Source organism: Dermacentor variabilis, chromosome 4, assembly GCF_050947875.1.
Source record: "Dermacentor variabilis isolate Ectoservices chromosome 4, ASM5094787v1, whole genome shotgun sequence".
In the NCBI taxonomy this organism is placed as follows: Eukaryota; Metazoa; Arthropoda; class Arachnida; order Ixodida; family Ixodidae; genus Dermacentor; species Dermacentor variabilis.
In genome coordinates, this window is record NC_134571.1 from 53,084,196 (window position 1) to 53,097,451 (window position 13,256).

The 13,256-nt window shown below is 44.9% G+C and overlaps 1 protein-coding gene across 4 annotated transcripts in view; it reads left to right on the forward strand.

Annotated features, from left to right (window-relative positions):
- Positions 1-13,256, forward strand: part of POSH (SH3 domain containing ring finger posh) — a 54,302-nt gene that overhangs the window by 11,168 nt on the left and 29,878 nt on the right. For all 4 annotated transcript variants that reach the window (XM_075689092.1, XM_075689094.1, XM_075689095.1 and 1 more), the window contains exons 8-9: positions 1,459-1,616; positions 6,354-6,479. In XM_075689092.1, the coding sequence (XP_075545207.1) occupies positions 1,459-1,616; positions 6,354-6,479 (284 nt within the window). The remainder of the gene's footprint in view (positions 1-1,458; positions 1,617-6,353; positions 6,480-13,256) is intronic.

Sequence of the window (13,256 nt, forward strand, 5' to 3'; positions counted from 1 at the left end):
ATTTACTCCTAATGCACTAAAGTTGCGATAAATAAAAAAAGTCGCAGTTCCGCCCGAAAGGTGAAGCATTGACTACGATAGCAAATTAGTAGACAGCTATACGAAAGTAAGTATAGTAATTTTATCGGCCGTATAAACTTAAACATTCGCTACCTAACTAAATTCACAAGCATGTTTTCGCGTGCGCAAGCAAACATGGACACGTCTCACTCAATAACCACGGAAACTCTTTAAGTGCTGGAGCGAGGGAATTGACCTTTGTGCGGCCTCTAGCTTCGACGCAAACTAAGCGATGAGAACACAGTGCAGTGCTCCTAGATGTGTAGACTCTTATCTCCGTCACAGATCACCTTGAAGATAGCGGCTGCACGGCCACGCCGTACAAAGCAGCCTCCACTGTAGAACGCCTCTCCTGTTTGTGCCAGTCATGCACGCAAGTTTCAGGAACTCCAAACGCCCGTGATGTGATGTGATTTCTGTCCGTCTCCGCACACATGATCGCTTTCCTTTTAATTGCAACATCGTGATGAACTCAGCATGTCTTTGCAGTCAACACTTCCATGCTTATAGAGCAAACGCAGAAAACGGGAAGACAGACGGTGCACTAACCGACGCCAAAGGAAGCATTGCCTAGGCCAGCGCACTGCGTAAGCACACGTACTACAACACATGGAGAAAGCTACGGAAGCTAGGCTCGAAGCACATACGAGGCGGCTAGTTTGAAATGCCAATGGCGATATGGTAACGCAGATCTAGGGTCGTACTCGATTCTAATGCACACAAAATTTTTGGGCCCGTTTTATTGGAAAGAAAGTGTGTGTTAGATTCGAGTAAATATGGTAATCCACATCAGAAGTTTTAAAAAGTGGCACACAACACAACTTGCTGCATGTTATCAAATTTTGTCTTTGAGCATAGCCTCACAAGTGCTGTGAAGCCATGTATAAAGGGACTGTCCTCATTACTGTGAAGCCATACAATGTTTCAACACAGTCCAGCAACAGGAGTAGCAGTGACTGAATAGTAAAAAAATAGCTTTGCCTAATGTTGTTAATTATTGTGACGGTTTGCTTTTACAGTATGTTTTTAATATATTTATGCAGTGATGTGTGCAAGTTGTGTGCTGAATATTCTTTCCCTTGCTTTCCAAGTGTTTAGATATGTGTGTGGGGGCATCGCGCAAGCATCTCGCTTAACGAACGTTCTCTTTGCCTCCTACGTCACTGAGTAGGCAGTGTTTAATTGGCACTCCTGCCTTGCCGAACAGACCGGATAATCATGAGGACGCAAGCGAACATTCATAGAGCGAGATGCTTGCACGATTGCACCCCAGGTTAGAGCACAGAGACTGGTTGTATGTATGGAAGTACAGCATTCGCTCTTACTCTTTGAATACCCCTTGATACGCTCTCATAGTTCTGTCTTGGTGGGTCTCGCTTCATGTTTCACATGATGCAGCTGGCGAATCTCAGTCAAGCACAACATCTCCCGCATCATCATCCCCGAGCCCTGGCACGCCACCATCCACATCACCTCCACTGCCAGCATGCCAGCCCAGAGAAAAGCGGCACTCACTCTCCGCCATCAACCCGCCAGCTTCAAGCAATGGAAGCAATGTTAGTGCCCAATGTTCCTTTCATTTGGGGCCTGTGCGAGAATGTCCTATCTTTGGCCCTGCTTGATATCTCTCTTCAAAACACTTTGGTTTCAGTTATAAAGAAAGGCTGCAGACATGACTGCAGTCTGTGACATGTAAGTCTGCAATGCTTAGGACAGTTTGGGCACTTCTGCCATTTTCTTTCTTTCTTGACTTTTTAAGTACTTACCGTATTTACTCGCATAATGATCACACTCGCGTAATGATCACGCCCCTGAATTTTGTGGTCAAAGTTAGATTTTTTTTCTTTCCCATGTAATAAGTCTGGTTAATGACAATCGTGCTTACCATCTGCCGAATGCTGCACAAACGACCTTGAAGACATACCAAGCAGTCTGCAGGCACCCAACTTTCTTAAAGGGACACTAAAGATTAATATTAAGTCAACGTGGACTGTTGAAATACCATCGCAGAAACCTCAAAACGCTTGTTTCGTGCGAAGAAGAGACTTACTTTAAGAGAAAATGTGTTCTGAAGCGTCCGTGTACCTCTAGCGCAGTTTAAATTGCCCACCCTCCGTTCGAGGAGTGGTGACGTCATAGTCTCATAGTGACGTTGCGCCGTCGGTGAGTAAAATGGCGCCCGCAGATGGCGCTATGGCTTTTCTGTGCAAAACGCAAATGCGCGGCCAGAGACAGAGCCAAGACAGAGCTGACAGCAGCGCTAAAGTGGAACTATGGTGGCTAGCGGAAGGGAAAGCGCGCGATGATAAGCTGGTTCTTTATTTTATGACGCCAACTTTGACGCTCGTTGCAATGGACGACCCTGACAATGACACATTGGCTCGCGATTCTGGGCTCGACTTCAGCGATTTAAGCACTGATGAACGTGACCTGCTGCTGAGGGCGTGCGCTGCCGGCGTCGTTGCGTACTACTACGACAGCAACTGTGTGGCACGACTGTACATATTTGCACATTTGTACCTTTTCCTTCGTGAAACCAAATGCCGCACTCACCGCCCTGTCTTCATCCTGCAGTTGTTCTTGCGCTTCGGAGAATGCAGGCAAGACCGACGGAACAGCGCTACGGGAAAGCATTGCTTTGAAGCGTACTCCACACGACTTCAGTAAGTCGGCGTTGAAGTCGTAATCGTCTGGATGAAAGTGCAGCGAGCACACTATGCGATTTTTCGGCTCTTTTCCAACGCGCTGTGGCAGAGGTATGGCACTTAACCACTTTGAATGGAGATGTTCACTCGTTGGCACACAGTGGTAAGTAACGTTGGATTCGCCGCTGCAGCTGCCCTTGGCCAAGTTCCGCGGACCGTTTGCGCATCCCACGACATCACATAGATGTGGCATTCCCGCTGCTTGTTCCAAATGCAAGTTTCGTGAGCCAGCAGAACCAGCGCAGCACGACATGATAACGAAACAACTGAAACCCTAAAGTGCGCGCAGCGCAGAGTCGAGCGCACAGAGTCGAGCAAAAACGAAACCTTTCGACCACCCAAACGACTGAAGGGTAACGTCAAAATGTTACTTTTTCTTAGAATCGAACAGAAGTAAACAAGTAGCATTTTCTTCCGTCTTATAACCTAACGAAATGATCTTTTTAATACGAGTAGTTGAGTACGTACTAGTGACAAATTATGATGAGGAGTGCCTTCGTCATCAGCTAGTACCGGAATGTCGCTGGGGGGTCTCAAATCGTGTCATGCATTTACCTCAATTTCTCGGTTACTAAATCTCTGTTCGCGATTATATTGATGCCTTAGATGTTCTAGAGCATTGCTTTATCACTTTAACTTGACTTCATAGTAACCTTTAGTGTCCCTTTAAGCAGATGCCCCATTTCATTCCTTTCATCACTTTCCGCACTTCCTTGAAGAAAAGGAAAGAAAAAGCTGCAACCAAACTCGCCTTGGCTTTATTATTTGTAGGCTTCATAATAGTTTTGGTCAACAACAACAACATGAAGGGCGCCTTTCGATTCTTCTTGTCTGCACTCGTTGGCACGCAGCAAATTGTGAGCGGCAACAATAGTGGCCACATTTACACGGATACATTAGAAGTGTACCCTATTGATGCGCCGGCGCTTGTAACGCAGCTAAGATATTCGCCCACTCTTAGCAGAAACGTGCCCTATTAGAATAGCAGTGAAGACAAATGCCGCAGTTCCCGCACCATGCCTTCCATTTGTTTTTATGTCACTGGCAGCTAAGCGCGCCCATCTCTGTTTCTGCCCCCTCAAAGTGGACATGGCTGCGTTATTGTCGCAAACTTGCCAATATTAATGATATTATGAATTACTGATATGGAAAAATTGTTACAATGCGCGTGCGTAATGTACTCACGAGAAGAAAAATAATTGCGTTCGGCGCGTTCGGCTTGTTCTGCCGGCCGCCATTTTTGTTTTGGTGTCCCGCGCTGACAGCGGCAGTCGCCTGCTTGTCATCCTGCAGCAAATGCAGGATGAAAAAAAGAAAATGTTTCTTTTCGTGGTAAATTTAACCCATGTAATGTTCACACCCCTGAATTGCATCGAATTTTTTTTACAAGAAAGTGCGATCATTATGCGAATAAATACGGTATGTTACATTGCAGATAATGTGGCTGTTACTTTCATTCTTTAAAAAGAGATTTCAGGAAACATTTCGCTGCTCAGAACTGTGTTTAAGGTAATTGTGGTACCAGGTAAATACTGCTGGCTACAATGAAGCAACATGTTTGGATGTTCTTTCTGCCTCTTTTTTTTATTCGATTAGCTGCATGGAGGAATTCTTGGCGGGCATGGGGCTCCAGCTCTCCCCGGCCAAGTCCGAACTCCTTTTGTATCGACCGACAAGGAGAGGCGCATCCCCAAAGGGCAGGTCCCCTTCGGGAGGGACAACATCTCCATTCGTACGGCCATCGGGCAGGTCATTCCCAGGGTGAAGGTCATCCGCGTACTCGGTATGCTGATCGAGGCAAACAGTAGTAACGGACAAATGATCGCTCGTACCATTATTAAAATGGACAACATGGTAAGGCTCACCTCTAGGGTCTCCAACAGTCGCGGAGGGCTAGGGGAAGACAACCTCCTTATGTTGTACCACGCCTTCCTAATGAGTCACTTCACTTACGTGGCCGCTGCGCATCGCTGGCACGGATACTCCCCTACCAGGGAAACGTCGGGGAAAAGCCGCTTGCTGGTGTGGATGCGGACGCGGGGCTCCACAAGGACTCGCTCCACATGTTCGAGATTATAAAGCACTTTCAGCTCGGCAGAAGGATCTATCCCCCCCACCGTCCCACGCCAAGCTCTCCAGGCCTCAGTCTTCCACCCTTCTCATGCTGCAAACTGCGTCCTATCTTAGCCTAGCCAGGGTCAGCAGGTACGTGGACTCATTCGAGCCCGGTTGTCCGGATTGTGGAGATCCCTACTGCACTTTAGAACACATGCTCTGGCGGTGTCCCTCGTTACGGGACCAAGATCATCACGCCACAGAAGAAGAGTGGGAGGAGGCGCTCAAGAGCTTCAACCTCGCTACTAAGCTACAGGCCATCCAGAGGGCCCGCAACAGCTCCTCCCTTGTTAGGGGATTTTGGAGTCACTCCTCAGGACCTGAATAAAGTTCACTGCCTGCCTGCCTGTTGGATAAGAATCAATTAAGTCAGTCCTGTCAAGGTAGAACTTACAGAAATCCTCTGTGCAATTGCCCCAGGAAGTAGACAAAAGGGACAGCTGGCGTTATAGCTCAGTTGGTAGAGCATCGCATGGGATTTGGCTCCCACCAACAGCAAGTCGTCTTTTCAGCTACTTTTAATTCCCTTTTCATAACAATTTCTGCTTGTAAATTATGACATCAGTTAGCTGCCCCTATGCTTTTGTTTGTGTGTTCTTTATGGAGTTGTTACTCAAAAAAAAAAAAAAAGAAAATGTAGCCCCTCGGTTCGCCTTACTCCCTTCACTCATTGGGAGGTCAAGTTTCATAGTTGTACAGCAGAAAATTGTTAAAATGTTTTTCAAGGGACCACGAAATAAAAAAAGCTTAGCCCGGAAAACTCAAAAATGAGGAAGGCCGCAAATCACCACAGAAACTTCAGAAACATCTCTGAATGGCTGCCAGCACAGTTATTAAACATCTCAGTGTTCGTGCTGTGACCGGGAATAGAGCTTGTGTGCATGTATAGCTAAGGGACGTGTATAATGTTCTGCGACGATGGCCCCTTTTCATTCTTGTTATGCTTCCCTGCATAATAGAACTGTATCATGACGAAGCTGACTTGGTGGGTTTTAACAGATGCACGCTATCTGAGGTGCTTCGTCAAGTGCTCTGTGCATGTTTTCTCCGAATGGTTGCACAGCACCTGGCTTGGGCAACTTCGGTCTTTTGTTGCAACCTCTGAGAGTAAATTTCCCTCTGCACCGCGAAAATTAAGGGATCAGCGTGTTCAAATGTAATGTAACATGCAGGAACGTTACAGAATGGTGACATATCTAATGGGAACATAATAAATGAGTCGATGGTATTTTTGTCAGGACCTTGAAAGCACAACACAGTATCCTGGAAAATGCAACAGTGAAGAATATATCTATGGGGTTCCACTGTATTCTTATGGCTGCACAGCAGGAAAACATTAATGCCACACAACAGCAGATCTCCCCTCTCTGTCCTCTGTATGCTCTGTTAGCCTTGTGGAAACATCATAGGAAAATTGTTTGATGCGTTTATATGCGAGTCAATGACTTACCCACATTGTCCGCACTTCTCCAGCCTCAGGCTCCCCATCGGCATTCGATGGAGGTGCTGAACACATGCACTGAGGTTGCATCACAGCCCAGCTCACCGCCCCAGGGGCAGGCAGCCTCTCCAAGCAGGATTCCCACAGCATCGTCAAAGGTGAGTTCGACGGCATGTGATGTTTCACTCTGATTCGACATTTATACATTGGAGACAAGTTGCATTAGAAGAGGTGCATATCTATAAAAGTGGGAGAAGGGTGCCGATAGAGCAGGGCAAGAAAATGGATGTTTATAATTACGGTGCTTTTGTTCATTTTACATTTGTTGCCGTGTGTCATAACAAGGTAATGACATTAAATATGTGCAGCCTTATGTCATACAGATACAGCAGGAGTAACTTATGAAATGCGCTGTCCATTAGCTGTCGCTCATAGTCAGGTTGCTCAGCTTTAACTTGTAAAGAAAATCTTCCTGGTCTGTATACAATGCTGCCATGAACAGAGCCAAATATTATTCCACTTTGTGCAACAGAAAACTTCCAATATCACATAGTAGATCTTGCTGTCTTTCTCTCTCCTGTGGCTTTCCAAACCCCTGCTATTTTTCTCTCTTAGACAACATCATCTGTGACGTTACAGAAACTGCATCTGTCCATAGACATACATCACTTATTGGGCACACGCCTGCACACCCTTCTGGGTTTTCAGGGATGGAGGTGCTGTGCCGATTGCACCATCTTGCTCCAACCTGTGCCAAAACACTATAATTTCAAATGAAGTTGCCAAATATAGCAGGATTTGTATGTTGAGCGGCAAATACACAGCCATAGACATGCATTGGCTAGCACTTAGCCCTGCGATCTAGGCCTAAGCAATCCGTTTCACCGTGGGCATCTTTGAAGTGTGGGTTGGCGTAATTGTAACTAGGCCACAAAAATATGAGAATGGTTTTGTGCTATCTAATGCATTATAAATGTTTTATAAAAGTGTTACGTGTACAGTCGGCTTAGTGCGTAGCTCAATACATTTTGGCATACAACTTTGTGCCCTATTGGTACACCTGTGTTGATTTTATGGCTGAATGCCATGCGTGTGATATTCTAAGTCTGTTTTGCACATGCACCACGTCCGGTTGCCGAGATGATGGTGCGAAACGCCGACAAACAATTTGCTTACTTTCGTGAAACTTCTTGGCATCCGCAATAATCGCTAAAATCTGCACCCGGGCTACACTATATTCTGCCTGGCCATACCACACAAAATCAGGCTCTTGCCACCGCAGAGCGCACGCCAAGAATGTCGTTTCATATTTAGTCAACCTTGGCGGCCAAATTATGGTCTTAATTGACTCGCCATACTTTCTTAGCGGTTTTGGTGTTGCACTGCTAAGTACGGGGTCGTGAGATCAAATCCTGGCCATGGCGGCCATCCGCATTTCCCCTCCTTCGAAATGTGGCCATGTACTTAGATTTTAGTGCACATTAAAGAACATCAGGTGGTAAAAATTAATCTGTAGTCCCTCACTGTGGCGTGCCTCATAATCGGATTGTGTTTTTCGCGTGTAACCCCCCCCCCTCTTTCTCTCTCTCTCTCTTTGTCTGTCTATCTTTATCTATCTTTCTTTCTTTTTTTTTTTCGTAATTAAACATTTGGCTATACCGCAAACCTCTGAAAATTGTGTTTACAGCAACGAAGTTCACGACGCAATTTGTGTAGTCCAAAAATTTTAATAAACATCATTGGACACACGAAATATGGGTTGCCATTTTACACTGGCTTTTTATGGTGCCTGTGGCGAAACTGCGAATAAGCCCGAATAATCGAGCTTATTCAGAATATTGGTCGATGACACAGACTGGAAAGCCAGGGAACATTTTTACCCCTTTATTGTTTTCAAAAATATCTTTGAGTTATTTCTTGGCAAGCAATGTGAAATACTGGCAAAACGTGCAATGACTAGAACATCCCTTCACATTTATTCTGTGGTATTCTGCTATCTTAAGGGGGGACACCGGTCTTACCCCCGCATTCAGAAATGCATCTTAACTTGAAGCCCATGCTTGACTTGATATAAATGACGCCTTATGCGAAGGTGACCAAGACACTGTTTGCGTTTCCTTTGGTGCATTCATGACAGACATCACTTAAATCAAGTCAAGCATGGGCTTCAAGTTGCGATGCATTTCAGAATATGGGGGCTAGAGACAAAAAAAATATAGCAGGAAGATAACCTTTTTGCATACATTATTCTTTTGTTCTACTGTGTCCAATATATTATCTCACATTTTCACACATCTAGGACCAATATGTTGGTCGTAATGGCATTTTATATTGTTACGCAAACGAAGGAATAACAACTGGAGACTACAAAGTGTATTTACAAAGGATAATGCAGCGCTAGCCAGTTCAGCCGACAGCTCGAGAGCGCACGTGTCAGTGGAATTCGGGGCAGATGCGGCACTGGTACTGACTGGGGCGATTTCGTACGTAACTGGAGTCACGGCACGCAGCACTCGATATGGGCCTGTGTACCGAGACAGGAGTTTTTCTGACAGGCCAATGTGGTGAGTCTGGGACCACAGGAGTACCAGAGATCCGGGCGAAAAGTGGACGTCTCTGTGTTCGCGATCGTACAAACGCCGTTGCTTCTCTTGCGAGGTCAGAAGGCGATCGCTGGCAATTTTGCATGCTTGGGCTGCCCTGGGGATGGCGTCATGTGCCTACTCGCTGGTCTCTGCTGCGGCGGATGGGAGGGATGCGTCCAGTGGCAATGTAGGCAATGTGGCTCTTGTCTGGGCGGTTTCCAAAATCTGCCTGTACTTGTATGGCATGCACTTCTATGTAATCACGGACCACCACGTGCTCTGCTGGCTTTCCTCACACGAGGATCCTACCGGCCAGCTTGGTTGCTGGGCTCTGCAGCTGCAAGAATATTCCTATGCAGTAGTGTACAAGTCGCGCCGATTACATCAAGACGCAGACTGTTTATCACGCTATCCAGTGGACGAACAACTCGCTGACCCTGACCCTGATGCCGATGCTTGCGTTTTCTGTGTTTCTCAGCTGCTACACGTTGGCCGATGAGCAACGCCGTGATGCCAGTCCTATTCATTGTTGACCATATCGAGTTTCTGCTTAAGAGCATAAGGTTATTCAAGATGAAGTGAACAAGATTCTTGCCAAAGGTATTGTTGAACCTTCGTCAAGCCCTTGGGCGTCGCCCGTGGTACTTGTTAAAAAGAAAGATGGCACATGGCATTTCTGCGTAGATTATCGTCATCTAAACCGCATTACCAAGAAAGACGTCCACCCCACACCTCCTCCAAAATGTTACGCGAACGAAGGAATAAGAACTGGAGACTATTTACAAAGTGTATTTAGCAAGGATAATGCAGCGCTAGCCAGTTCAGCCTACAGCTCGAGAGCCAGAGAGTGTTCGTCGTCTTCGTTGGGGCGCCCGCATGCATCGGCCACAAGAAATACGCAATATGCATGTATCAATATCGAATCGGCGAGCTGTATTTTTACTGACAAACGCGCAAAAAAGGGCCTTTTTTCGTGACGCGCAGTTGCCATTCTAATGTTCCTGATCGCAGCCATATTAGTCTTGTTTGAAAGCGTCACTGTTCTCGTTTAGTTTTTGCGCCATCGCTATTCAGTGTGCTGAATGGCTATGAAGAAAAAACCAGCAAAAAAATAGTCCCCATGCCCAATTCCATTCGTTGACTGAGGCAGGTGACCGTAAACACGCCATGCCATTGGCGGACCTTCGCTGTCGTCTGCTCGAGCGTGTGAAACTCGGCACAAAATGGATGTCAAATCCTGTTTGCTGCAAGCCATAAATTTGGTGAACAGAAGGAGAAATGAGGGTTTTAAACTGCAAAAAGTACGCAGCAGCTTTGGAAGATACTGGCAATATTTGCTACCCATGTCGAGCCCCACCGGAGTCTCGTCCCACAACTAGGCTTAGCAGATGAAAGCGCTTCTGGCAGTGGCCAGTGTCCATGCGCCATTCCAGCACAACTACTGCAGCCCAATGATTTGGAGAAACTGAATAAGACTCAAGAAAAACTGCAAGACTTTGCTTCAAGGCCAGCTACCAAGCGAAAATCGGGTTTTCTCACTCGCACTAATGCAGCTGCGGGTGGCTCAGATGCTATGTAGACATGCTTCGTTATCGTAAGCCAAGATTATATAAATGCTCTGCTGTCTTGTGTAAAATGCAAGTTGTGGTGCGGCAGTAGGCAAAGGTGAACGTTACTGCGGTCTCGCCACAGAGATAGTCATTTCATGTGCAATTTGCGGCAATGCCGCGTCGGCGCGGAGTTCGCCGCGCGTAAGCAGCGGCCAAACGTGCACCCTGTTCCTCGTGAACAATCTTGCTGTGCACGAAATGTGGCGCACCGGTAATTGGCTAACGACATTAAATAAATTTTTTTTGCCAATTGAAGATATTCATTTCATGCGCGATCTGCAGTGATGCCGCATTGACCAAACGTCCAACCTATTCCTAGTGAACAATCGCACTGTGCGTGAAATGTGGGGCACCGGTAATCAGCAAACTTTTTTTTTCTTGTAACAAACATTTCACACTGGTGTATACATACTGGAGCATGTGCTAGTGGTATACTATAGCCTGTTACAACTGGTAACATGTAAATAGTTCATTATATTTCTGAATAAATCAAGTTGTCTGTTTTCCTCAAAACGAACTTTTTACTCAACCTGCCTGTTTATGGCAACACCAGGAAAGCTACAGCTGTAATTATTTTTTTTCCTTTTGCTTTATGAAGCCAAATGCATTAAGCTTGAAGTGCTGCAAGCACATCACTATGGAGCTTACTAGTGAATGCGGAATGTACCTGTGTAAATAGATTTTACTGTATAGCACTGAGTAACATTTCTTTCCTAAAACATGCTTTTTGGTCACTTTTCTTGTTTGCTGTATCAACGTCTTTGGATCTAGAACAGCTAGAGCTATTATTTCTTTTTGCAGCACAAAGCTAAATGTACTGAAGAAGCAATGCTGAGAGCAGATACTCTTTCTTTTCAGCTTCAAATTTTTTTAATTTACATTTTACATCTGCTTTATTACGAATACTTTGAATGCAGAACTTCAATGGGCCGTAAAATGACAAATTATTGTTCAGTTTCGAATCTGTTTCCAGCATTGCTATATTATGTACTGTAGTATCCAACTATGTGTTGTTTGCAACTTTCCCTGTAGCATATAAATTTTAATTGTTTCAGCAAACAATAGAAAGTAGTTATTATCTCAACAACTACTATGTGTGTGCAAAATATATTTGGATATTTAAAATAAACACTGAATGCTTGCGCATACACAGTTGTATCACATTTGATCAAGAAATGAAGTTATCTCTGAAGGTCGGCAAGAATTAAAATTTACTTGAGGGCACTACACGAACGGCGTTAACTGTACCTTGATGGCTGTTGTTCATGGTGGCCACTGCAAATATCTCTCATTCATTGTGCACTAATATGTTTAATTAGCTAAATTTATAAGTTTATCTAATCGATGAGATGTCAATGAAAACGTTGTGGATGACATTGAGAAATGCCCGATAACAGCATTTGAAACAACCTAGGATTTCTAAAGACTTTTTTATCGAGAAAAAAAACCTGTGAAACAAATTTTTTTTAAATTAAAGAACAATGCTGTGACCGTGACAGTGCTTCTGCGCACCAAAGATTGGATCAATCTTTACACAAGCCTCGTCTAACAGAGGCGCTGGGAATGAGCGGCCATGATTTTTTCTTGCTGCATCAGCAGTTTTTGGCTCACGTGGTAGGTTCCTATCATGTGCAAAGTAGCGCGATCTTGTAATGGTTCACTTTCTGAACCATTGCAAGACGGTGGCCCAGGTTTGCACATTCGTAATATGCATTATGCACTGATGTTGATGTTTATGTCTGAGACCACTTATATTATTGGTGCGGGGGTGCATTCTCATGTAGATTTTTAAACAAATTTGCAGGCAGGAGGAGGAGGAGGCATTTTCTTGTTCTCCTTTATCAGAAAAAAGGACCACACAAGATGTAGGTTGCTACATCTGCTGTTATCGGTCATTTACCTACGTATTCCATAACCTTTGCATTGGCACCTTATTGAATAAGTAAGGTAATAAAAGTTAGTTCATTAAAATTAAATATTAGTTACTTGTTCACAATTAAGAAAAAAAAAAGAAACTGAACTAGCATTAACACAAGCCTATCAACATAGAGTGGGCGCTGTTCACAGAAAACTCTTGATTATCTTTTTCTTGGCCACATTTAGTTGGCTCATACGGTATGTAATTTAATGGTGGTTTCTGAGAAACCTGTATCGGCTTCCTTGGTATCTTTATGCCACAGTCAGGTGGATGACAAGTTTTCTCCGACATGAATTTCGCTCACCTTGTGGGCTTAACTAGTAGTATTCTTCAAAGTCAAGTAAGGAATACCTTTTCTTTATGTGCCTTTATTTCACTCGTATTGACTTTTACTAAGCTGCTCCAAAGTGCCAAGTTTGCTGCTCCAAAACTTCCTTGGCCGCTTCCCATCCCTGGTTTTCTAGGAAACAGTGAAGCGTTGCTTGTTAACGTGTTTCACCCGTGCTGTCAGTGCTCCTTTGTCGCTCCTTTGTCCTGTCACTGTTCCTCTCTCTCTGTTTTTACTGAGTAGACACCTGGGGAGGTATTCTGTAAAAGTCCACCTAGTGAACATGTCCATTTCGTCTGCTGTTGACATTCTGATTGGCTGGGCTGGGCTGTGAATCCGCGGCAGCGAGGTGCCACAGCCAATCAGCACTTCAGCAGTAGACAAAATGGACATGTGTATCCCTGTTGTGGGATACACATGCACATTACTTACTATTATTTACCTTTATACATGACACACAAGCAGCATGAAATTAGAAACAGCAAAGACTGAGA